The sequence below is a fragment of the Haplochromis burtoni genome, unplaced genomic scaffold, assembly GCF_018398535.1.
Source record: "Haplochromis burtoni strain Fernald_Lab_line unplaced genomic scaffold, NCSU_Asbu1 Contig_47, whole genome shotgun sequence".
In the NCBI taxonomy this organism is placed as follows: Eukaryota; Metazoa; Chordata; class Actinopteri; order Cichliformes; family Cichlidae; genus Haplochromis; species Haplochromis burtoni.
This window is the reverse complement of record NW_024582408.1, coordinates 400370-424954: the sequence shown is the minus strand read 5'-3', so window position 1 is coordinate 424954 and position 24585 is coordinate 400370. Positions and strand designations below refer to the sequence as shown.

General features: G+C 38.2%; 1 protein-coding gene across 7 annotated transcripts in view; it reads left to right on the top strand.

Moving 5' to 3' along the window:
• otofa (otoferlin a) overlaps positions 1 to 24585 on the top strand; it is an 83751-nt gene that overhangs the window by 41803 nt on the left and 17363 nt on the right. For 6 of the 7 annotated variants that reach the window (XM_042220339.1, XM_042220338.1, XM_042220334.1 and 3 more), the window contains exons 6-25: positions 8944 to 9014; positions 9272 to 9398; positions 10973 to 11027; positions 12190 to 12321; positions 13659 to 13721; positions 14059 to 14143; positions 14307 to 14466; positions 14676 to 14862; positions 16368 to 16554; positions 17064 to 17287; positions 17806 to 17914; positions 18011 to 18194; positions 18401 to 18521; positions 19103 to 19203; positions 21202 to 21292; positions 22367 to 22483; positions 22593 to 22745; positions 23105 to 23297; positions 23742 to 23866; positions 23972 to 24106. In XM_042220339.1, coding sequence (XP_042076273.1) covers positions 8944 to 9014; positions 9272 to 9398; positions 10973 to 11027; positions 12190 to 12321; positions 13659 to 13721; positions 14059 to 14143; positions 14307 to 14466; positions 14676 to 14862; positions 16368 to 16554; positions 17064 to 17287; positions 17806 to 17914; positions 18011 to 18194; positions 18401 to 18521; positions 19103 to 19203; positions 21202 to 21292; positions 22367 to 22483; positions 22593 to 22745; positions 23105 to 23297; positions 23742 to 23866; positions 23972 to 24106 — 2620 coding nt within the window. The remainder of the gene's footprint in view (positions 1 to 8943; positions 9015 to 9271; positions 9399 to 10972; positions 11028 to 12189; positions 12322 to 13658; positions 13722 to 14058; positions 14144 to 14306; positions 14467 to 14675; positions 14863 to 16367; positions 16555 to 17063; positions 17288 to 17805; positions 17915 to 18010; positions 18195 to 18400; positions 18522 to 19102; positions 19204 to 21201; positions 21293 to 22366; positions 22484 to 22592; positions 22746 to 23104; positions 23298 to 23741; positions 23867 to 23971; positions 24107 to 24585) is intronic. The other variant, XM_042220335.1, reaches the window with a different exon arrangement.

Genomic DNA, 24585 nt, shown 5'->3' with positions numbered 1-24585 from the left:
AGATTACATTAGTCTTGACACAGCCTCTGCCACCCCATTAGATCAATTGCTCTGGGCCCCTTTTATCAGCTCCATGTGGGGGTGGGGGTGGGGGGGCTAAAGAATCTGTTGATTTTAAACAGTTAGAGGTGTTATTATTCTTTTGTTTATTTATAAAGTCTTTCTAGTTTGATTTTTTCTTTAGTTGGCTGCACTCTATATATGACACATTAGATCACAGATGTGAAGGAAGGACCGGACCGGACTGTCAGCCTCCTGAACAATTTATTCTGCCTCTACCTCACAGTCAGCCCTCACACATAGAGTTCAAACAACCCTTTATTCTGACAATGTATTTCAAAATGAGCGATAGCAGAAAAGTGTATATTTAGAGATTTATGTTCTAGACTCACAGTCATTTCTGTTAATTATTATGTGGTCTGTGCTGCTAAAAAAAAGTGTAAAACATTTTTCTTGTGATCCCAGCCATTTAAAACACACGTGTTGGTGAACAGCAACTTTTCTGTATTTTCACCTCGAACTAACATGGCATTTCTGACTTATTTTAGGTGTTAGATACTGCCAGATGCACTGTTCTGGCACACACACACACTGTAAACTTGCGATTTTACACTGTTGTCAGCAAAAACCTTCAGATCAATGAATGAGAACACTGCCGCCACACTGCAATCACAGATAAAGTTTCCAAAGTCCCACTTTGTTAAAAGATTAGTGACGAGCGATGTAAAAATCCAGAGGCTGGTTTGTCTTATCTATCAAATTAAATGTAAACTGTAACTTATCAGTTGAGGAACCTTGCAAAGAAAGTTACCACATAAAAATGAGAAATATTAAGGAAAACATCTTGTAATGTTCTCCTGTATCAGTCTGGGGTTCAAATGTTGCATTTTCAAGTCAAAGAGTAACTTTAATGCAATGTTTTAACTGAATGATGTTTTTTTTCTCTTCACCCTTTCGCTTGTGTGTCCCTAAATTGCAGCCGTTGTAATTTAAATCTTTGGCATTACTTGTTTCTTTTCATGCACTGATATCCTCTCGAGGGATTGCAGCTCTCATCTCTGCTGTTTTGTTTTGCTGTGCTTTGCACTGGCTCTTATCTTCAGCCTCTGTGATAGCGCTGGTGTGTAAATTTGAACTTTTTTTGTCTCCCGATGCTGTCTTTTTGTTTTCTTTTTTTGTTCAAAGCCCTGATGAAGGAGCAGATTACAATGATGACATAAAGACATCCCAGTTTTTTGTTGTTTTTTTTTTTATTGCATGTGTTTAATCCAGACAGGAGTTGTAACGTTGTACGCCATAAAGAAGCTAAGCTTGCCATTATTATTTTTTAAATTACTTTAGACATAAAAAGAACCAAAATCCACTCTAGAATCAGCAGGTAAGGCAGACAAAAGTCAAACTTAAGTCAAACTGAAAGATGGCGCAAAGTGTATTCAGTGGGAGGTCGTCCAGCAGTGGTCCAGCAAAACTCACGTAATGACAAAGAGATAAAGGGACAATTCTCCTCATTCAGCTAGCCGATACAGGAAGTGACCAGGAAAATTAAACTAAGAAACACAAGAAGAGAACTAAAGAACAATGTGGCAGACCACCACAATTGCAAACTCCTCAGCACAGCCTGAATTAAACTTTACTATCCAGAGATTTTCTTTTCCAGCCCAGCTGGTGCAATAAAAAATATGAACAAATAATTAAATAAAATGCTATTTTTGGAGTGGATATTAAAATTTTAAATATGATGAATGTTCCTACAAAAAATGCCATTGTGTACTATACATTCTAATACCCCTGCCCTTAATTTCAGTTTCCCCAGCACTTTTATTTTCTTCTTTTTGTTTGAGTTTTCAGTTTGTGTTATGGGTAACATCTTCCTTCCTGATGCAGACGCCGTGTTAAATAATAGACCTGTGATTTTCTTTTTTTTTAAGTTTTGTTTGCTGTAAATAGGCCACCAAGACTCAGAGGACTTTGTTGTGTAGGCAGGCTTTAAACTTGCATGAGAATTTAACTATGTGACTCTAATGGGGATGAAGTTATAAGCAAACATTTACTAGATCATGCATGCAAAGAATATCATTTAAGCAAATGAAGTGAGAACACAATGCACTTGACAAGATCTGTCTGAATCATGGGGATGATAGGAACACAAACGTTATCAATTAGAAAGCTAAAAAACAAAACAGTGCTTAATAGCCAAGGAAAGAAATCAAGTGTAGAGAACTAGAGAGTGAAAGCGAAAAGGGAGCACTGTTCAATAAGGTTTCAGGATAGAGTTCTTATTATCTCAGTTTCATTCCCTTGCAGTGTTATCAGGTAGTGCTGATCTTTGTCTGGCTCAATGTGCATCCAATCCAATTCATGTGAAAAAGAAAGAAGAGATATATACGGAGGGAATCTTTGTGAGCCCCTTTCAGCAGAACTCCCAGAGCAGAACTGACAGTATATATGTTAGTTAAATATTAATTGCTCCTGGGATATCTTCAGTCTTCACTTTATTTATTTGTTTTCATCTGAACTGAAATTAAAACACATGAGAAAACATACAGATGGATAGATGCTAACTAACGGTTCAGCTATTACTGTCTGGAGGAAACTGTGAGAGAATATTGGATTAACCTCAGCAAACTCAGAAATCTAACAAATGTAATACTCATGATTTAACTGAACGGTATTAAATGATACACACTCACAGAGCTATGTTGTTATATACACTATGCTTCCATGTTGTTTACAACAAATTTTCACCCTAATATCCTGAACGTGACACCAGAAGATAAGACTCATTAGATCAAGCAATACTTTTGTGTAGTGTAGTGAAGTGTAGTCTCAGTTTCCTGCTTTAAGCTGACAGAAATGGCATTCGCTGTGGTTTTGCCCAGAGAACCACCATGCACTATTTTGTCTTTTTTTCTCTTCTCTGCAAACGCCTAACCACCTGCACTTTGCCACCAGCTAACATTACAGGTAGGGATGGGTATTGATAAGATTTTCACGATTCCGATTCCATTTTCGATCCTGTTTAACGATTCGATTCTTTATCGATTCTCTTATCGATTCTTTTTAAAAAAGGAGAACACTAAGGTCGATTAGCTTAAAACTTTGTTTTATATCTTCTCTTTGAACAAGATAGAAATTTAGGAGTAACATGGCCTTACAAACCCAACAGTGAGCTCTTAAGAGATCCAGCCTACGGCTCTTCAATGGGGTGTCACAGGGTCCTCAGGAAAAAAAAATGTAAATGTAAAATAATAACATAAATATTCTTCTGTAGCAATAACAAAGTATAACATAAATTATTCTGTAGCAATTACACAAGAATATCCAGTAATGTCCCTGCCTACAATTAAACACATTCACTTACCGAAAATCGGGGGCATCTGCTGTGCAAGCCTTTGACCACAAACTTAGTCACTGCTCGTGACATTCGTCTATCATGGCCTGAAAGGAGACGCGACCGGTAGACTGCAGCGAGAACTGCCAGCATCTGAGCCAGACTCTGTCTCTCTCATCATGGTCACCTAAATGCACAGTAATGGCAGGTTTTGTAATAAGGCAGATCGCGCTAACATAATATGCACTGTTAGTTGATTATATACCTTAATGGGAGAGGACGTGCTGGGTTGAGATTCACGAATCCGGAGCGGAATTAAAAACATGACATTCATTTAAGGTCATCGCGTGTTTTGTGAGCTTTTGCATATTCGTAGTGTTTCCTCCCTTAAATGAAATAAGTATTGCAAGTTCAAATCAAATCAAATCAAATCACTTTTATTGTCACATCACATGTGCAGGCACACTGGCACAGCACATGCGAGTGAAATTCTTGTGTGCGAGCCCCACAAGCAACAGAGATGTGCAAACACAACAACACAAACGAGCAAAATACAAGAATGGCCAACCTGAAACTAATAAATATATGTACAATATATAATAGTGTATGCATTTCTGGATGTGTATACTAAATATTTTCCTACGTGTGTGTGTGTGTGTGTGTGTGTGTGTGTGTGTGTGTGTGTGTGTGTGTGTGTTGGTATACACATTTTTACAAATTAAATAGTAAAAAATAATAAATAATAATAATAATAATAAATATATAAAATATACAGAGTTGAATATGTGCAAAACAGTGGCATTATTACAGTTGGAGTGCATAATGTTGAAGTTCCAGTAGTGAAGCTGAGGTGTCTATGACGTGTTCAGCAGTCTGATGGCCTGGTGGAAGAAGCTGTCTCTCAGTCTGCTGGTACGGGACCGGATGCTGCAGAACCTCCTTCCTGATGGAAGTAGTCTGAACAGTTTATGGCTGGGGTGACTGGAGTCCTTGATGATCCTCCCCGCTTTCCTCAGGCACCGCTTCCTGTAGATGTCTTGGAGGGAGGGAAGCTCACCTCCAATTATCCGTTCAGAGCACCGCACTACTCGCTGGAGAGCTTTGCAGTTGTAGGCGGTGCTGTTGCCATACCAGGTGGTGATGCATCCAGTGAGGATGCTCTCAATGGCACAGTGATAGAAGGTCCTGAGGATGCGGGGAAAACCAGGTTTCGATACCCATCCCTAATTACAGGAGTGGCACCAACTCATAACATACAATTTTTTGGCTTGTAATATTAGAAGCGCTTAGTAGAAAGACTATTTAAAGAAAGTGGAAATAGCCACCTTGGTGTCACCTGTCTTGAGCTTCAGGTTTGGCATTTTACCATCACAAACTTGTTTTTTATGTTTTTTTACATAGAAAATACTATACTTGGATAAGATGCTAGAGAGGCACAAGAAGTGGATCTGACAGCGAATGTAAGAACTCTAATCATGCCTAACGTTATCAGTCCTGCTCTAGTGAATGTTTTACTTTGTGATCATCCATCCAACCATTTATTTTCTTCCACTTATCCATTTGTGAGTCACAGGGGACACTTGAGCGTGTGGCAGCTGTCATAGACGTGGATGCGCTACACCCTGGACAGATCACCAGACTAACAACAGGGCTAACACATAGTGACAGATTGCCACTCGTGCTACTTTTATGCCTAGTAAAAATTTAGATCCCCAATTAACCTAACAACATGCATGTCTTTGAAATATGAAGCTGGATTACCTCGAGGGTAAGCCTGAGGAGAACATGCAAACTCCACACAGAAAGGCTCCAAGCCAGACGGCCATAGCAAGAAACAAATCCATTTTATACAGTCTATCTTTCGGGAGCGCTCTGAAGTTGCAATTGTGAAAAACAAACGCAGACAGAAAGCTGACCATAATCAAAGTCAGTATATTATTCTTGTGTTTTAGAGTAATGCTTATGAATACCAAGCAGGGGACACTGATGTGAGAGCAGATTAGTTCAGTGAGAAAAATACGCACAAGCCCAGAGCACAATCATCCAAACCAAGCCAGTGTAATTTGTTCACTAATGGCTGAGGGTATACTATTCAGTGACCTAAATCCTGACTGACAAATAGTTTATATAACCATATAACTATTATTCATTTTATCAGAACAAACATTGTATAAGTTAGATAGCTTGAAATGCTTTGCTTACAGATAATGTTTAAATCAAGCTGTTAGTGAATAACTTCAGTTTGTTCATTGATCTTTACTGCAATTTAAATGTGTAAGTAGAGGGTTTATGGTTGTGTATGTATCAACGAGTTCTACTCACTCTCCTGAGATATACAGCACAGTTTAAGCGTGCATGTACACATGTCTTTATGCTCCTTTGCCTTTAAAGTATGCAAAAGCTGTGCTCTTCATGCATTAGTGGGCTTGTTCTCGTTATATCTACTAATCTTGAATACACATCGCTCCGCATTCTGGGTGTTTACTTGTGTGTTGGGTTTGACTGCAGTGTAACTAGAGCAATAGGTTTTTTGCAGATCAAAGGAAACAAGGAGAGACGTGCAACATAATCTTCAGCTTCTCGACCCCCCTTCTCTCTGTTTTCTTTTCAAGTTTGATGTGTTGTGACTTTTTACTTGCTTACTTTCAAAGCTACGAGTGAATTTGCATATTTTTATTTCTGTAATTGGAAACACTTGGTTGTAAAGTTTTCCTGCCACCTACTCAAATCTTTGAAGGTTACATTTCACAACTAATTCAATAAAAAAGGACTACTACTCATTAAAAAAAGGTGAAAAAACAACATCCGTTGGTCTTATTTTAAACTTAGAGCCTCTTGCTGAAAATACTTGTCTCTGATGATTTTTTTCTTTTTTCTTTGACTCATAAAAGGAAATGAAAAAGAGTGACGGGTGTGACGTCAAATGTATGAAGTGTCCATTTCTATTCTCTCTTCCCCGCATTACATCACAGTGACTTTAGCTTTATCATCAATGTCAGCACTGGCTATTAGTTTAATAATCTGACCTGTGCACAGTGTCCTCTTGCAACATTCATATAAGGCAGGCTCAATCCATGCTTTTATGTTGTTTTTGCCTAGTTTTGACACTACCATCCAAATATTGCAGCAGAAATTGAGAGTCATCAGAGCAGGCAATGTCTCTCCAATCTAATATTGTCCCATTCTGATGAGCCCGTATGAATTCTAGCCTTGGTTTCCTGTTATTAGCTGCCTGAAGTGGCACCCGGAGAGGACGTCTGCTCCTGCAGCCCATCTGCTTCAAAGTTCAAAGTGTTGTGCTTTCAGAGATGCTCTTCTGTGTACCTCTGTTGTAAAGAGTGGTTATTTGAGTTACTGTTGCCTTCCATTTAGCTTAAAGCAGTCTGGCCATGCTTCTCTGACCTCTGATATCAACAAGGCATTTTTACCCACTGCCATTCACTATATATTTTCTATTATTCTCTGAAAACCCCAGTAAATCAGCAGCTACTCCTTCTGGCACCAACAACTATGCCATGTTCAAAGTCACTTAAATCACCTTTCTTCCCCATTATGTTGCTCAGTTTGAACCTCAGCAGGCCATCTTGGCCATGCTTACATACCTAAATGCATTGACTTGCTGTCATGTGATTGGCTGTTCAGATATTTGTGTTATTAGGCAGTTGAAAAGCTACAATATCACATTAATTTCATGAGTTTGTTATGAGCTCTGGAGACTCGTTGTATTTGTAGAAGGATCTTCCCGTCTACAAATATCTACAAAACCCATCATCCTTTCTCTCCTCTACCTCCTGTCTTTGTACATCTGAACATGTCCCTCCACCTCTCTCTCTCTCTCTCTCTCTCTCTCCCTTTCCCTCATCCTCTCATCTGTCCAGCTACCATTTGCCAGGCTGGTCTGTTTTTTCTGCAGCTGACAGATATAGTATATGGGAATATAGTTTATAATAGAAAGAAGCTTCAGGTGGATTGATTTGACCTCCTTGGAGCTGAGTAGCATCAGTGTTTTTCATGTGGTATGTATAAGAAATACTTTTGTCACATTATTACATTGCAGTAATGTGTCCTCAGACTATAAGGAGAATAAGGGCTATAAGAGAAATAGGTTAGACTACTGAAATACTCTTTTTTTTTGAAGAATAACTGTGAATGCAACTAATGTTCGATGTTAACTGCGCTATTAAAGTGGTATTTCAGTTAGCTGATGAGGCTTAAAATTCAGCCCAAAACGTAAACATATTTAATTTTTGTCAGGGTCCGTGGGTCTTGGAAAAATTTTATTCTTTTGTTTGTAAAGATCATTTGTTTTCTTTTTTTTTTCCTTTAATGTATGTTTTTCAGGTTGGTTTCTTTATATTTGCTAGTTTCATATTCTCACATAGTTCTGTCCATGGTTATAGTTTGGTTTATATTTAACTCCTTGAGTTCCTGTGTAATCCTGCTTCATGTCATCCTGCATGGTTATGTGTTTGCTTCCTCTGGGTTCCCAGCATTTTCAGCCTTAGGCATGTTTCAGTTTTCCAGTATTTCTGTGAATGGCAGCATTAAAGCTGATATTTTCAGTTATACCTGTTTCCTGAGTCCTGCATTTGGGTCCACAAACCTGCCTGCCACACAGCCGACCCCTGACTGTTTGCAATCTTGTAGCACTGAAAGAGAGCTGGAGAAGCTGGGTCTAGCTTCTTGATTAATTGGCACTTTTTCATCATTCATATACAGTTCACGATTTACCATCCAGCACTTTTAATTTAAAGTAACTTATCAAGTAGGAAAAATATGGTTAAACTTTGCCTCAGGGACATGATGCAGATTGAGAAACCTAAAAGTAAAATCTTAAGCATAAATGGCCATTTTCACTGTTAATTGGAGGCTCTTTTTTGCATTTTTAGTGGGTATTTCTTAGTATATTCTGACTTTTATCAGGAATTCATAGACTTTTAAACCACCATGGGCTATGAACCTATCATATGAGATGTCTTAAACTTCAACTTTTCCATATTCCATGAAATGAGGCTGAACTGTTTTAAAATAACGAGGTAAAGATCAAAGCAAAAGTTGAACTCTGATACACCCGGCTCTCACTGCTTGAGGCAACAAAAGGAAAACCCTCCTATTCATTAATTTTCTGACATGTATCCATATCCGCAGCAAATTAGACAGCCACACTCATTCTTAATTATTAAGGCCCCTCATTTGTCGATCCGCTGATGACATCACAAGCTCTTTGTTGTTGCGGTGATATGTGATCCAGATAATATCGATGTGGAGACACTTGATACTCTTGTTTTGTGATTGAGGGTCTGGAGAATTGTTTGGTGGTGATCAGGGGGAGCAACAGGAATTGAATGTCCAGCCAGTTTCAAAGATGTCTGTGAGGTATGGTCAACTTTATGGTGTTGAATTGCATTTTGAGGGTGCACACAAGCCAGCAGTGGAGTTTTTGCTGGAGTTAAGTTCAGGTTTTAATGTTAACCCAACTCTCCTTATGTTACAACTCAAAGTGACAAGTTTGAAGTTCAGGATGGATCGGCAGTGAATCAGACACTTCATTACCATGATATCACTTCCGTCTTATCGCTTCTCTTTTTCATTGTTTTGTTCACCTTCACTAGAGCAGGGAAGGGAGTTTTCTCAGCCATGAAGCTCGGAAAGATCAAGAGCTCTAGAGACAACCACAAGAAAGGTAAAACACTCCACAAAACAAGACCTGTTTAAGTTACTGAAATTAGAAACTGAAGATTATTTTCTGATCTGAAATTACTTATTATTTATAATTATTTAACAATAGAAACGTTTGATAGTTGTCTATAGGCTTAAAATTGGTGTAAGCAGTATGTAATTGAAAATAATGGAGATCTAAAGTACCCATCATGTTTTATTTGGTAATTCTGTGGGTTTTTTTGCTTTGTTTTTTTGTTTTTTTTCCAATTATTCTTGCAGATGAGCCAGCCGTCCTGGACATGGAGGACTTGGACAAGAAAGCAATGCGTCTTGCTGGTATGCTGGAACCAGACACCATCTCTTTGGCCTCTGTCACGGCTGTCACCACAGACGTCTCCAATAAAAGGTCTTATACAGTAACGCATGCACACATCACAAGGCACAGCATTAAAATACAAGCAGACCTAGAGGCAGATTTCACAACCTGAAAGTAACAGTATCTCATAAAACTAGGTTATCTGTGTGGTGTAATGTAGTGTGGAATCCTGAAACAAGCAGAAACTGCTGGAATCTGTTCTTTCAAAGGCACACCCACAAGCTACTAAAAGCTATTAAAAATGCTTGAATTTAAACTTTTATGAAGGCAGGCTTGTGTAAAATGAAGAAGTTCAGTCTGTATTTTCAGAGAGAGCTACCTAGATCTACCAAAACGTCTTCAGCTGATGTAATGTTAATCTGTTTTGCAGTCTGATTAGAAAAGAAAATATATGGAGGTCTGAAACCGCTAATGTACAGGCACTCAAAGGAAGAGTGGGGAACTCCAGGCCTCAAGGGCCGGTGTCCTAAAGGCTTTAAAAATACCACCCTGGGACAACACACCTGAATCAAATGATTAGCTCATTGCCAGCCCTCTGGAGAACTTCAAGACATGTTGAGGAGGTAATTTAACCATTTAAATCAGCTGTGTTAGATCAAGGACACATCCAAAATCTGCAGGACACCAGCCTGGAGTTGCCCACCCCTGCTCTAGAGAAAACAGTGGTTGGAGACTGCAGTTCGACCAAAATTATTGCAGCCTTGCTGTCTTTGAAATTGTTGCTACAAAAATCGATCTACAGTCATCTGGCATTTTTAAGTTAACTTTAGTGCATCAAGATGGCAAAAAACAGGAATAAGACAGAGTTAGTCTGCTATCAGTTTGTGATTAAATGCTGCCATGTTAGCACTTGTATGAAATCTATTTGTGATAATACAGTGATTAACTGTGATAAATCAGTCAAAATCATGCACAGAAATTCCAATTACAAGCCACAACCTCAGTAATATGAAACAGAAATTCAGATATTTCTCCACAAAAAGTGATATTGGTACTGCAGGACAGTGACTGCAAAATGGCATAGCAACATGAACCTTACTTATGCAAGAATATAACCATGATACAACCAGTTGGCTGCCAATTAGCAACTAGCTGAGTCAAGTCCCTAGTTGCAAAGAGATGAATCACAAACAAGTTGCACTTATCAGCACACAATGACGCAGAGTGTTGGCAACATGCCTGTATTTATAAATTAGGTGGCAATTGTTTGCAAACCCAACGCCATATGTCTGAAAGTGACTGCAACTGTTTGGAGACAGGTTGCCTCCCCCCTTGGCAACCACTTTGAAGGTGTCGCCAAACAGTTGAAGGTTTTGTTTTCCTCAACTTCTCGGTGGCCATTTAATTGCCACAACTGTATGCAATTGGTTGTGGAATGCAAAAAAATTGAATGCAACCACCAGTTTTTCCTTTTTTTTTTTCCTTTTTTTTTTTTGCTGTGACTGAGCAATTTGCAGTTAAATAAGCTAAAGTTAGTTGCATAGTTTTAAATATACATACACAAACGTACTATGTTTAAGATTCAAACTTCAAATTAAATTAGTTTCATGCTTTTTCACTGTCAGTTTGTTGAAGAAAAATCATGATTATGTTGATTTCTTCAGGTCAAAGCCAGACATCAAAATGGAACCAAGCTCCGGACGACCAGTGGATTATCAGGTGAGTTTTTGCATGTAGATGTGGGGTTGAAAGCCGGTCTTTGTAACCAACTCTATCGACTTGATTTCCTGCATGTTTGGCCTCAAGTTTGTTTTGTTTTGTCTTTTTTTAATTAAGCGTACTTTCTTTTTCTCAGGCTGGTTAAACTCAAAGCAACTCCTACATTTGTGTGCATCAGATGTAAATGGGATCTGGGGGTCATTAAATTACCCGTATATAAAGAGGAAGGAGATGGCTTACCTAACAGCTACCTTAACTTTTCTTCAAAGTTTAAAAGACCTTGGAGCAACTGTGGGCTACAAGGCAGCTAATTAACACGTCCACTCTCATTTCCTCCTTTTAATATCAGGTCATCTCACTGCAGGCAGTTAGCTTTTAGCACAAAAGGTGAAAGCAGAGCAGCCTAGCTGGCTGCTTTCTATCTTTAAAAAGGCTGTAGACAAAATAACACGTTGTATCTCATTTGTTGCAAAATTTAAAAATTATAGTTTACTGTCATACACAGGGATTGTGCCCAGTTGAATGTGCACTATTAATATGTCCACTGATATTGTAGATGTACTGATATGTATATTTGTGTACTTTACCGTCACAACTGTTTGCCTACTGGGACTAACAGTTCTGAATTTATTCATCATTACATCAACAAACACATAAACAGAACAGTGTAACTACGCCGCAATGATAGCACATGGCCCATTTTCATGACCTATTTAAATTTAAAAAACAGAATACTTTTGTACACCAGCTTGTAATCCTCGTGCAATCGTGAGCAGCAGACTGTCTCTCCCTTTTTTTTTTTGTTTCGCTTGGTTTCTCTTCATCAAGCAAAGAATAATTAAACCAGAGGGATACTTGAATGTGGAAACCTTCAGCTGGGATCTAGTCTGTCCATAAGCAACTACATTACCTCAGCCTGGGGAAATGTTTGAGTAAAAACAGTCTAAACTACTGCGCTCTGACAAAAGCCCTCACAGCTTTTCATCATTAGTTTCTGAAAGATGGGTCTGGATTGTTTTTTTATGAATGGTTCTCATGATAATTACTGAATGGTTGAATTATTTATAATGAGACCGTTGCTGTTTTTTGACTCACTATTGGAAGAAGAGCAGCTTGTTTAAAGTTTCAGAGTCAGATCTGATGCATTAATGTCTCTCATCAGATCAGCATCACGGTGATCGAGGCCAGACAGCTAATAGGCCTTAACATGGACCCTGTGGTGTGTGTGGAGATTGGAGATGACAAGAAGTACACATCTATGAAGGAGTCCACCAACTGTCCATACTACAACGAGGTGAGACAATTTAAGCTTTTAAAATGTAATTTGCGAGCTTTGTCCTTAAAGTAACAAATCTGTGCATGTTTATCGTCTGACTTCTATCAGCTCTGTGGACCACTTTTGTGTCTTTCAGTTCACTGTTTTGGTTTTCAGGCAACAATTCTAATTTTCCAATGCAAAAAAAACAACAACAACTGGACATGTGGGTAAAGCTAGGCAAAGCTAGTGAGAACAGTTGTTTCTCAAAATGAAGTCATCAGTCAGCTACAACCCTGAACTTCATTAATATGCAAAGAACAGTAGAGGATAGGAGTAGTGTTCTCTTTGATAGTGTAATGCTGCAATGATTTATTGACTAGTGTACAATGCGCTAAATTGGAGAGTGTTAGTAGCAATTGTAAGGTGGTAAGGACTGTGCAGAGCTCAGCCTCTTAGTTGTGCCCTGCAGGGGGTGAAAGTGACAGTCTGTTATCGATTGTCTGAGGATCCCCTATCAAGAGACAAACTGTAAAGCAGAGTAATCATGATAATAATGCTTTAAGCATTCTGTCTTTGTGTCAAAACCGCTTCAGTCCCAGCTTGTTCTGCATCTGTGCTATTTCAGGTAGCGGTACATTTCTCTGCAGTAAGATTCCTAAATTGGTTGTAGAGGGAAAATTAGTTGCATATCCATGAAACAAATCTCCTGTCAAACCACTCGTTGCTCTGTTAGATTGAGATCTGGTGAACGTGGAGGCCATTTGAGTGCAATGAACTCACTTTCTGTTCAAGAAGTTAGTTGAGGTGATTTGAGAGACAAGAGAATAAGAATGAAAAAGACTGCAAACTGTGGGTGATGTAAGGCTATGTTGCTTTGTTAGGAGAGGCAACCACTGTATTTTAATCCACCCATGCATGCCTGCAGCAGAGTCAGTGGGCTACAGTCCAGCACAGCATAATTGTCTTTACAGGGAGAGAATAACTGCCCCACATTAGTGTGGGCAAACAAACACTAACTGCAGATGTAAAATCACACATGCTAGAACAAGAAATAAATCTCACAAATAGTCATTGGTGTGTATGTGCTGGTTACTAGTTAATTATCCATCCTGAAATAAAACAGCAGCAGAAAGCAGCAGATCTCCCACCAAAGTGGCCTGATAATGAGAAGATCTTCTCTCTTTCCCACACTTCCTTAGTTAATTTCTGAACTGATGTTTTCTTGACTTCAAAGTTATCTAGAAACAACTGCCTGACACATTTTACTCCAAGACCAAATCTGAAAGAATGATGTGTTTTCCTACAATCATTACTAGAAAAACGAGGGCATGAGTAACTGCGTGTTAATGAGAAAGCTTTTTTTTACTCTGCAGTATTTTGTCTTTGATTTCCACGTCCCTCCTCACGTCATGTTTGACAAGATCATCAAGCTTTCAGTAAGTAATTTATACCACAATGTGTCCACACTTGAGTGCGTCTGAATAGACTGTTACCATACCCTCTTTCTTACAGGTTACGGTATATGAGCTGTAAATATTACATTGTTAGTTCACAAGAGAAAATGTAATAGCCCCATTGGACAGAAGGTTGTATAAGCCAAGGCTGAAACTGTTCATGCTTTATAAGGTGTAAAATATGTAAAACTATGCAGCCCCCTTAGTAAGAAATCACGTTAACAGACATCAGTTTCTTTATAGATTTTTATAGATTATTATAGTCTCATAGCTTATTGCCTTATATACAATATTATTTTTTACCTTTTTGTCTAATTAGGTTATTCATTCCAAGAACCTTTTACGGAGTGGGACCTTGGTAGGAACCTTCAAAATGGATGTTGGGACTGTTTACTTTCAGCCTGGTAAACTCCAAGCTTTCTGCTTTCATGCTTTTATTTGCATTCATGTAATACTTTTCATTTTCAAATATCAATTTACTAAATGATTTTTTAAAATTTTGATGTTGTAAAGTGAAAATGAGCTGATAAATGCTGTTAGTGACTAACTGATTGACATCTGTCTCAGAACACCAGTTCTACCATAAATGGGCCATCCTGTCTGATCCTGATGACATCACAGCAGGATCTAAAGGATATATAAAGTGTGACATCGCTGTGGTCGGAAAGGGTGACAACATCAAGACTCCACACAAAGCCAATGAGACTGACGAAGATGACATAGAGGGGTAATAAGCTGTCACTGATTAGGAATACTGTCGTCAAGCGAAATCTGCAGCATACATCAAAATCTGTTAAATATCTCAGATTTACTAACACATGTTCTGAATTAATCCCAAGTATTTCATATGCTTGTTACATGAAATTATCTCAAATGCAGACAGTAACTCCACAGGCTTGCCTCTGGATGTTGTTTTGCTATTACCCTGTCCTCTAGAAATCTCCTGCTGCCAGAGGGCATCCCAGCAGAGAGGCAATGGGCGAGGTTTTATGTAAAGATCTTCCGTGCAGAGGGACTTCCTAAAATGAACACAAGCATCATGGCTAATGTGAAAAAGGCCTTCATAGGAGAGAACCGAGATTTGGTGGACCCCTATGTTCAAGTGCACTTTGCTGGGCAGAAGGTAATATGAGGCTTGAAGGCTTGAAGTAGTTGGATTATTAATTACTGTATTTATATTTATGTAGGCGCTTTAGCCATAGTTTAGTTAAGCACCCAGGAAGAGTTTGTGGTTAATTTTAATATTTCTGGACCATGTGGTACCCAGAGGTTTAGATTAGCTCCTTTTGTAGAAATATTGTTCATTGAATCTCTAGAATATAAAATAAATCAGATTTAAACCATGTTCATAGTAGTTTAAGCCGTAAGTAAGTACATCTTGGCCTAAAAGTGAGCATGAATGAGTTTATGTTCAAATCAATGTTTATTTTAAAAGGGACAATGCATATTATCATCATGTATCATCATATTATCATCATCACCAATTCATATTTGGTGTTTGCTTTTAATACTCTAAGTTGTTTTATTATGTATGTTGTATTCTTGTACAGCACTTTGGTCAACGCTCCTGCTGTAATTAAATGTGCTATATAAATAATTAAACTATTAAACTATTAAACTATGTAAATATGGGAGATTTAAACATACAGGCTAATTTTCATCTTCAGTTCCTAGCAAGCTGATGGCAAAAAAACATACGATGACAAAAACATAAAAAATTAAAATGACTTACAAAACCTCACAATGACAAACGTACAAGATATTATTATTATTATCTGCTCACTATCACTGGAACACATTGTTTTCTCTTTGTGAGATATGCAATTGTGAGATATGCAATTATGCAATTAATTATAAGGTGTGAGAAACTGAACTGTGATAATGTTTTAATTATAACATTTTTCCAATTTAGCTTTAGCATGAAAATAAAAACATTTTGCAGTTTCTGTAGAGCAATATTTTCAAAATATTTTTGAGCTACTGAAGCAGGTTGAAGCAGGTTGTCAGCATTTACTTGCAGTGGTTCAAGAAATTGCCTTGGACTACACATGCATGAGCTTCATATGCATAAATTTAAAACAAAATGTCAGGTAGCTGGCTCCAAAACTGCCAGCTACCTGACATTCTGCTTCAATTTTGAGACTTGGAAATTGCCAACTGGGTATTAGTTGCTGAATTCATTACTTCTGTAGTGCCAATCATTCACTGACACAAAGGCTCCCTAAAACGATTTCAGTGTAAGTCACGGAGATTAAAACCCACAGCATTTATTCCAACTGCAAAGACACCTACTGTATTTTGTGCACTGTGGTTTATATTGAACATGCTCTTAAGAAATCTCAAGGAACCAATTGAAGAGAAAACCAAACTACTATATACTATATATAAATGCTATATGCCTCAGTAAGTCCCATTTAATCAAATGAAAAAAATGTGAGCACTTTATTTAGCATTTAAACATTTAACAATATTTGCTGTTGCAGAATGACGACTCTATAATGTCTTCTTTAAAGTCTTCATTATTAAACTGGCACAGCTATAACTATATAATGCTATAACTGACCAAAGGTGTTTTTTTCCCTCTGTGATTCTGTTATAATTCCTTATAATTCCTTTTCCTTTCTCCAGGGAAAGACTTCAGTCCAGAAAAGCAGTTATGAACCAATATGGAATGAGCAGATCATCTTCACCGAGCTGTTCCCGCCTCTCTGCAAAAGGATAAAGGTCCAAATAAGGGACTCAGATAAAGTCAATGACGTTGCCATAGGAACCCATTTCATTGACCTACGCAAGATATCAAATGATGGTGATAAAGGTGGGTCAAAACGTAGTTTTTCTTACCAACATTGATTATCTGCCAAGTACTTTAATTATTCTGCCATGCTAGTGTCTATCTGTATTTTACTAAATGTACTAATTAGTGTGGTAGATTGTGTATTGAGCCATATGACGTGCCTGACCTTCTGCTAATGTCTGTAAGAAATGACTTGTCTGACATTCAAATTAACTTGCTGCACATGCTGAACCAAAGGGGAGGTGCAGTGGACTGGAGAGCATGTTGCAGCCCAAGACAGGAACTGCACAGAACTGCATAGCCAAGGCACAAGTGCAAAAACCACAAATGCTGCAACAGTAAAGCAAAACAAAAAAAACATCCTGTGAATGCAAAAATCCAGCAAACAGATCTAAACTGAATTTGTTTTTGTTTTTTTCCCCCAGATTTAATTAAAAAGACAATACTTAATTGATAATAAAGTTAGGGCTTCCGCACCATCATTCTGTTTGAGCCCATAATAAAAGATATTTTTCCTTTACTTTGTTCAGGTTTCTTGCCTACCATGGGTCCAGCCTGGGTCAATATGTATGGTTCCACTCGTCAGTACACTTTAATGGATGAGCATCAGGACCTGAACGACGGACTCGGAGAAGGGGTGTCCTTCAGAGCCCGTCTCCTGCTTTCTGTAGCTGTGGACATCCTGGACACCACTTCACCTGAGATCATCAGCTCCACTGAGGTTCACGTGGAGTCTGTTTCCAACATCTCAGAGGTGAGATAGACCCGAGATGGTGGTGCTGTGTAGCTTTATGGTGTATTTATGAAGCCACGCGTAACTGCTCAGCAGAGGAAACAAAGGCACTAGATTTAACCCAACTTCAAACATCGTGAGAAAATGTTCTGGTTTGGGGTTCTGAACAGGATGCTAATACCTAACACTGAAGTTTAATGGCATAAGAATATCAACTTGAGTCTTCCAGGACTACATTAGCGAGATAAATTGGACTGGACTGGCCTTGCAGAGCTACCTAAAAAGCATAGTGATGAACAGCTGCAAATAATACTGTTTTGTTAAGTGTAATGATTAATATTATTTTATATTTTTTAATAAGAACCACATGAATGGATAACAAGCAAAGGGCAGAAAATTGGAACATAAAATCAAAGTGCCTCAGCAAGTCAGAAGGGAGACATGCAGTTTTTATGTCTGTTGTAAATTGCAGCTGATTATCTGAATAGGATGCACTTTGCTCTAGTAAAATGTTTACTGTCTTTTTTTACCCCCATCAGAGTGCTACAGGAAAAATAGAAGAGTTCTTCGTCTTTGGTTCCTTCCTGGAGGCCACCATGATCGACAGGAAGACTGGCGACAAACCGATCAGTTTTGAAATCACAATAGGTAAAAAATAAATTGAAAAATGTACTGATTTGTTGTGTTAATATTGACCTGACAAGTCAATAGCTGCTGTAACTACCTGGATCAATCATTTAACAGGTAACTATGGTAACCAGATAGATGGCGTGAGCAAACCGTCATCAAAGAAGAAAAAGAAAGACGGAGAAAATGAAGAAGAGGAAAGTGAGCTGATCCAGAACTCCAGTGAGGATGAGGCGGATGAGGATGGAGACCTCGTATCAGTGTCCTCAACTCCTCCCATGAAGCCTGTCATCACTGACAGGTTAGGGGTGAAAGGTCACAGATCAGAAAGCAATTTAATTATTTTGCTGTTATTAGATTTGTTTCAGTTAGCCAAAAAAATGTATGCCTTGCTCAGTAGCAAACTGTTATAGACTGTATCCTTTTTAGTAATATAATGAAATGTAACCAACAAGTATTGCCTGTAATAATTACAAGTTAGTTAACAGTCCTGTTCAATCTTTACAGGAACTACTTCCATCTTCCCTACTTTGAAAAGAAGCCATGTATCTACATCAAGAGCTGGTGGCAGGACCAGAGAAGACGACTTTACAATTCCAATATGATGGATAAAATTGCAGACAAACTGGTTAGTGTACATCTTTATGGCACAAAATCATTCTAATAATCTGTAGCAGCCAAGCTAAACACTATTATGATGTTTAGTGGTGGTTAGCACCTTCGCTTCACACCAAGAAGATCCCGGGTTTGAATCCAGTCTGGAACCTTTCTGTGTGGAGTTTGTATGTTCTCCCTGTGTCTGTGTGATCTTCTCTTCCTCCCAAAGACAGTCCAAAGAGTCCAAAGACATCCACGGGGTCGTGTTAATTAGTGTTTCTAAACTTCTGTAGGTGTGAATGTGAGGGTAAATGATTGTGTGTCTGTCTTAGGGTTAGACTCCCCTGCGACCCTTATTTGTAGATAGAACATAAGATAGAACAAAACTATCTCCAAATTTGCAAAATTTCCAAAAAATGCTCTCTTTGTCTGCAATTTTCACACTTTGTGAAGCCGTTGATTGAGTCAGATGTGACCCTAGGGTGACCAGTTGTGGTCCGCTGGTTTAAGATATTATTTGTTATAGATGTAATAGATGTTTTGAATGTGTGAATGTATAAGTAATAACAATTTGACTTGTCCTAAGTTTCGGTACTGTTTGTGTTTGGACAGGAAGAGGGTTTGAATGATGTTCAGGAGATTATTAAGACTGAGAAGGCATTTCCAGAGCGTAGACTCAGGGGAGTGCTGGAGGAGCTCAGCATCGGCTGCAGGTGAGCTGCATAATAATGATCATTTCTCATGGTTGCATATCAAAGCTACATACAATTAGCATTCAAACAGCAAGAAAGACAAAAAGCTACCTCTGCTACCTTCATGAGCACTCAGCTTTAAAGTAAATAGTTATTAAACATGTCATGGTAAAAGGAACCAGCATTGTTTTTTTTCTTTATGTTCTTTCAGTAGATTTCGAAACTATTTGAATTAATCAGGGTTCGTACGGGTGCTTGAAATCCTTGAAAATGCTTGAATTTTAATATTGTATTTTCAAGGTTTGAGAAGTGCTTGAATTTCAGATGTGCTGCTTAAAAGTGCTTGAAAGCGTAACTGTATTTCATTCACCACAAATAACTATCTGATTGAATAGTTTTCTTATCAGAGAAATAAAACGAGTCGCAAAATGTAAAAGCAAAATTTCTCCGCCTGGGCTTCCTTGTACCTCTGTCTGTTTCAATATGTGACCCCACCCCTCCCCCTGACAGTCAGGGATGAGTGCGCTAACATACCTGAGGTTGCTGTTTTAATGAGTGTTTGATGGAAAATGACAATGGCGGAGTTTGCGCTCTCCAGACGCATAATAGGTGAGTCCTAGTAAATAATTTTCCAGTCCAAACTATTTTTTGGAGTTGCAATTTGTGTGCCTTCTTATTTGATGCAGAACACCTGATTGTTCTGTAAATAGTTTTAAATGGTTATATAAAAAACCTCTGAGCCTTGGCTGCATTTTTAGGTAAATAGTACCATATAACTTTGTTGTTTGCAAAACTCGTGGATATTTTTTTAAAATGTACAATTTTTATTTGCATTTCAAGTTATGAAAATGATTCATTAAACATGTTTGTGGTTTTTACAGTCAAAAATATAACTTTTTTCTACTCGTATTTTAAATTTTGTCTGATTAGATAAATTGCGCTTATACAGTTTGTCAAAATGAGAAAATAACTTGTTTCTGTGCTACCAAAGTTCCCCGGCTTTCATTCAAAATGTGTTTATCATCAGCACCTACACATAAACTACTTAAACGTTATAAATGGCTTCAAGCTCACACTGAGACCTGTGGGACACTATCAGCCACTGAGACAGTACACACATTTATGTGTGTTTTTGTATATGAATATTTCATACTTTAAGGCTGCCTGTTTATTTAAGGGAGATGAACAAAATACATTAGAATTGTACATAATAATATTATAGATGACAGATTGAATAAATAGATTTCAAGTAGATGCTTGTGCATTTTTAAAGTCTTATATGTGATCTTTTCAAAGCCTCTCCCAGTTAGTGCTGTTCTCCATGCCTGTCTGACTGTACATGATGTTATTAGCACAAACACTTTAAAGCTGATCATTTAGGACTTCAACAATAATACAGACAGCAATGTAGTTAAACATCTTACAGTTAGTTTTATTGGGAATTAACTTAAAAAACAAATAATCAAACAGATGTCTCTCCTATTTTTTGTGTCATACAGGAAAGAAGCATCAATATCTGATGAGAAGACTTTTGTTTTGTTTTGTTTTTTCAACAGGAAATGAATATCTCTAAAAAGTTGATTTGTTCACATTTTCACATCTTAATTTTTAAGTGAAATGTATGCATATAAGGTGACCGTTTGCAGTATTTTTGTGTGGTGTGTTTTTCTATGTCTTAACAAAAGGGGAACAAAGGTGTTGAAGTTCACCTATGATTTGTTTTAATTTTCACATGATCTTACTGAGGTGATGTGAATTGAAACATGCATTCTTTTTTGGGGGGGCGGGGTGGTAAATGTGCTGGAAAAGCTTGAAAGGGGACCTTGAAAGTGCTTAAAAGGTGTTTCAATTTTACCGTGAAAAAGGCGTATGGACCCTGATTAATAAAACATTAATAGTTTAATAGCTCACCACTTGTACATATAATGACTGTAGAATCACAGAATACTGCAGAATATAATTATATATACAGTGTTAAGCCTGTCAAGTGTGTGTGTGTGTTTTTTCTTTTGTTTCCAGTCGGTTTGTGTGTCTGGCTAACAAGGATGTGAACCAAGCAGGCAGAACCAAACTCGATCGAGAGAGACTCAAGTCCTGCATGAGAGAGATGGTATGATCCATGTTTCTGTGATGCCACGAATGATAGAGGGGAAGTTGAACTTGTAGCTAATTAATTGCTAATCTCTTTGTAAACATTATGGACTTGATATTAAGGCCAAACAAGTAAATTAATTTCTGAAATACATTATCACTGCCTCATGATAATTGAGTGCAACACATCTTTGTGCATTTGCAACATTACCAACACCATCACAGTCTCTCTGGTTCAGTGTTCGTATTTGGCTGTGACGCAACTTTTAATTCGTTTCAAGAGGAAATGCAACAAGAATGCAAAGTGTTCAGAAAGAAAACAGAGCCGTAAACAATGGTTTAGAGGTGGAAGGAGAGGAGAGGGTTGTAGCGCGAATAGTTTCTCATATCCGATGCTTCAGAACACTGTGCACTTATATATATATTTACTTTTATTTATCATATTTTAAAAATACCAAAGATGAATACAAACTTAAATTGTTTGTGGAAAAAAAACTGATGGCAATTCATACACTTTATGTTCAACTCAGTTCAGTTTTATTTGTATAGTGCCATTTTACAACAATATTCCCCACAAGGTGCTTTATAGTGTGAAGTAGAGATACTACAGTTTAAAAAAAAACAACAACAATTAGACTACGGCTTTTAGCAAGAAATGGCGATGGTGGGAAGGAAGAACTCTGTTTTGACAGGAAGAGACCTCCACGAGGGGCAGCCATGTGCTGCAACTTGCTTGGGAGTGAAGGGGAAAGAAAAGAGAATAGATAAATGAGCGCATACAGAGACCATGAATAGCAAAAATGATAAAACAAACTACGGGGGAGAGAAGAAAAAAGTTGCAATCGTGACATTTAAATGCATCAGGTGTGAAAAGAGGGGAGTGGAGAAGTGCTCATGGGATGTCCCCCACTAGCCTAAACTTAAAGCAGCATAATAAGCATCACCTGATCCACCCTAAACTATAGTTAAACTATAGCCCAAACTGGTAGCTGCTTCCACATATGTATGTCTCTAAGGTGCTGTAACTCTTTACTGTACTGCACCAATAAAGCACCGTATGCCTCATTACCACTAATTATCTCTCCTCCTGCAGGACAGCATGGGCCAACAGGCTAAGCAGATTCGGACTCAGGTGAAGAAAAACACAGTCAGAGACAAACTCAAGCTGGTGCAGAACTTCCTGCAGAAGCTTCGCTTCCTTGCTGATGAGGTAGAGATGCAATCCCTCGTTGTGTGACCCTTGGACATTTAAAGTGTTAAGACATCATCGGGTATGGAACTAGAAATAATGAGAATGGTCCTCTGTCTTCACTGTCCAGCCTCAGCACAGCATCCCAGATGTTTTCATTTGGATGATGAACAACAACAAGCGCATTGCTTATGCACGAATACCTTCCAAAGACATCCTGTACTCCATAGTGGATGAGGAAACTGGCAAAGACTGTGGAAAAGTCAAAGCTGTATTCCTTAAGGTGCAGTAATCTCTCCCTACTCTCAGCTTGTTATATTAAAAGACACTTTTTATTTTCATGTTTAACTCTCACCACTGTGCCTGTGAAAGCTGCTTAATTGTCTAGACACAAATTACAGTATCGGTTGGTGTTAATGTGAATAGACTTGCAAATCTACTACGGCTACTTCACGTCTAGATTGGCCTATGCTGCGACATTGTCTGAATAATGGTTAAAATAGTAATTTCAAAGTAAGGATCTATGCATGCATTCTTAATGTTAAGCTATACAAGTGACTAAGAAGACCAGCATGTTTTCATTTTTCGTAGTTACATTTTTTTGATTACTTTGTTTCTTGTTTCTCTTATCTGTGTCCGCAGCTTCCTGGTAAGAAGGGTTTTGGTCCTGCAGGCTGGACAGTTCAGGCTAAGCTGGAGTTATATCTATGGCTGGGCCTCAACAAGCAGAGGAAAGATTTTCTCTGTGGATTGCCAAATGGTTTTGAAGAGATTAAAGCCACTAAAACTGGCCCTGGTCTTCACTCGATGCCCCCCGTCGGCCTTGTCTATGACAGTAAGCACTGTACACACAAAACATGACAAACTCTGGAACTTTTACACATCTGAGAAGCAGATCTGGACTCATCATTTTTGTTAGTGCCAAATAATTAGGCAGGAAATACTCCCATCATAGAAAGTACCTGTAACTCTAACATGGATATTTTATCTTTTGAATACTTTGTCTTTTGTATTATAGTAAAGTCCTCTTTTTTTAAATTTTCACTCCCCATAATTTGCTTAATTTCATATCGCCTGATTTGCCGTTAACGTTTAACTCTAAAATCAATTCTAGGCAAAACGCACACAAACAAAAAAGTCAGTGAGAAACAGACATTGATTTCAATTGATCGCCTTTACTTTGTGGCTCAATTTTCTAACCTCGGTCTAACATTGCTCACAAAGGGGATTGCATGTCAGTAAATGTGATGTGATATTTGTCTTTGTGTGCATCCAATAGTGAAGCAGGTGTTCCAGCTGAGAGCACACATGTACCAGGCTCGCAGTCTGTTTGCTGCTGATAGCAGTGGCCTTTCAGACCCCTTTGCGCGGGTCTTCTTTTCCACACACAGCCAGGTTACTGAGGTAAAATGAGTGCCTGGACATGCAGAGACTGTGTTTGTGTTTATGCTGATTATGCAAAACTAAACTTAGTATTTGTGTGTGTGTGTGTGTGTGTGTGTGCTGCAGGTTCTGAGTGAGACTCTTTGCCCTACTTGGGATCAGCTGCTGGTGTTTGATGATGTGGAGCTGTTTGGTGAGGCCAGTGAGCTGAGAGACGATCCTCCAATCATTGTGGTTGAAATCTACGATCAGGACACTGTGGTAGGATCCTGTTCTGCAAGAATGAGCGAATGGAAGGATGCTACATACTCAAACTGCATGCTAAAATGTTTTAAATGAGTTAGTGTGTGCTAATAAAGCTCTAAATGTGCTTTGCTTCTCCATCCCTTATGTTCTTAATGTCTGCCCACCCTTGTCTCACTCCACTCTGTCCTTCAACTAAACTCTGACCTCAATTATGTTGTGCTGGCTAAATAGAGTGACAGAGCATTGCTACTGTAATGTGTCAATGTATTCTAATTTTTCTAAAATAACTTTCTTAAAATTTGATCTCTTTTTTCTCTAACTAGATTTAAAAAATCTTTGCAAAATGTGCATTTCTACTTCAGTGGCATCCTAAGACCTAGACCTCTCTTATTTGTTCAGATTGTACTGTAATAATCATTTGAGACACATATTTGTTTAATAAGAAGATTGAGATTTTTACTTTGAACCTTGAGCCATTTGGTGCCACACAGACT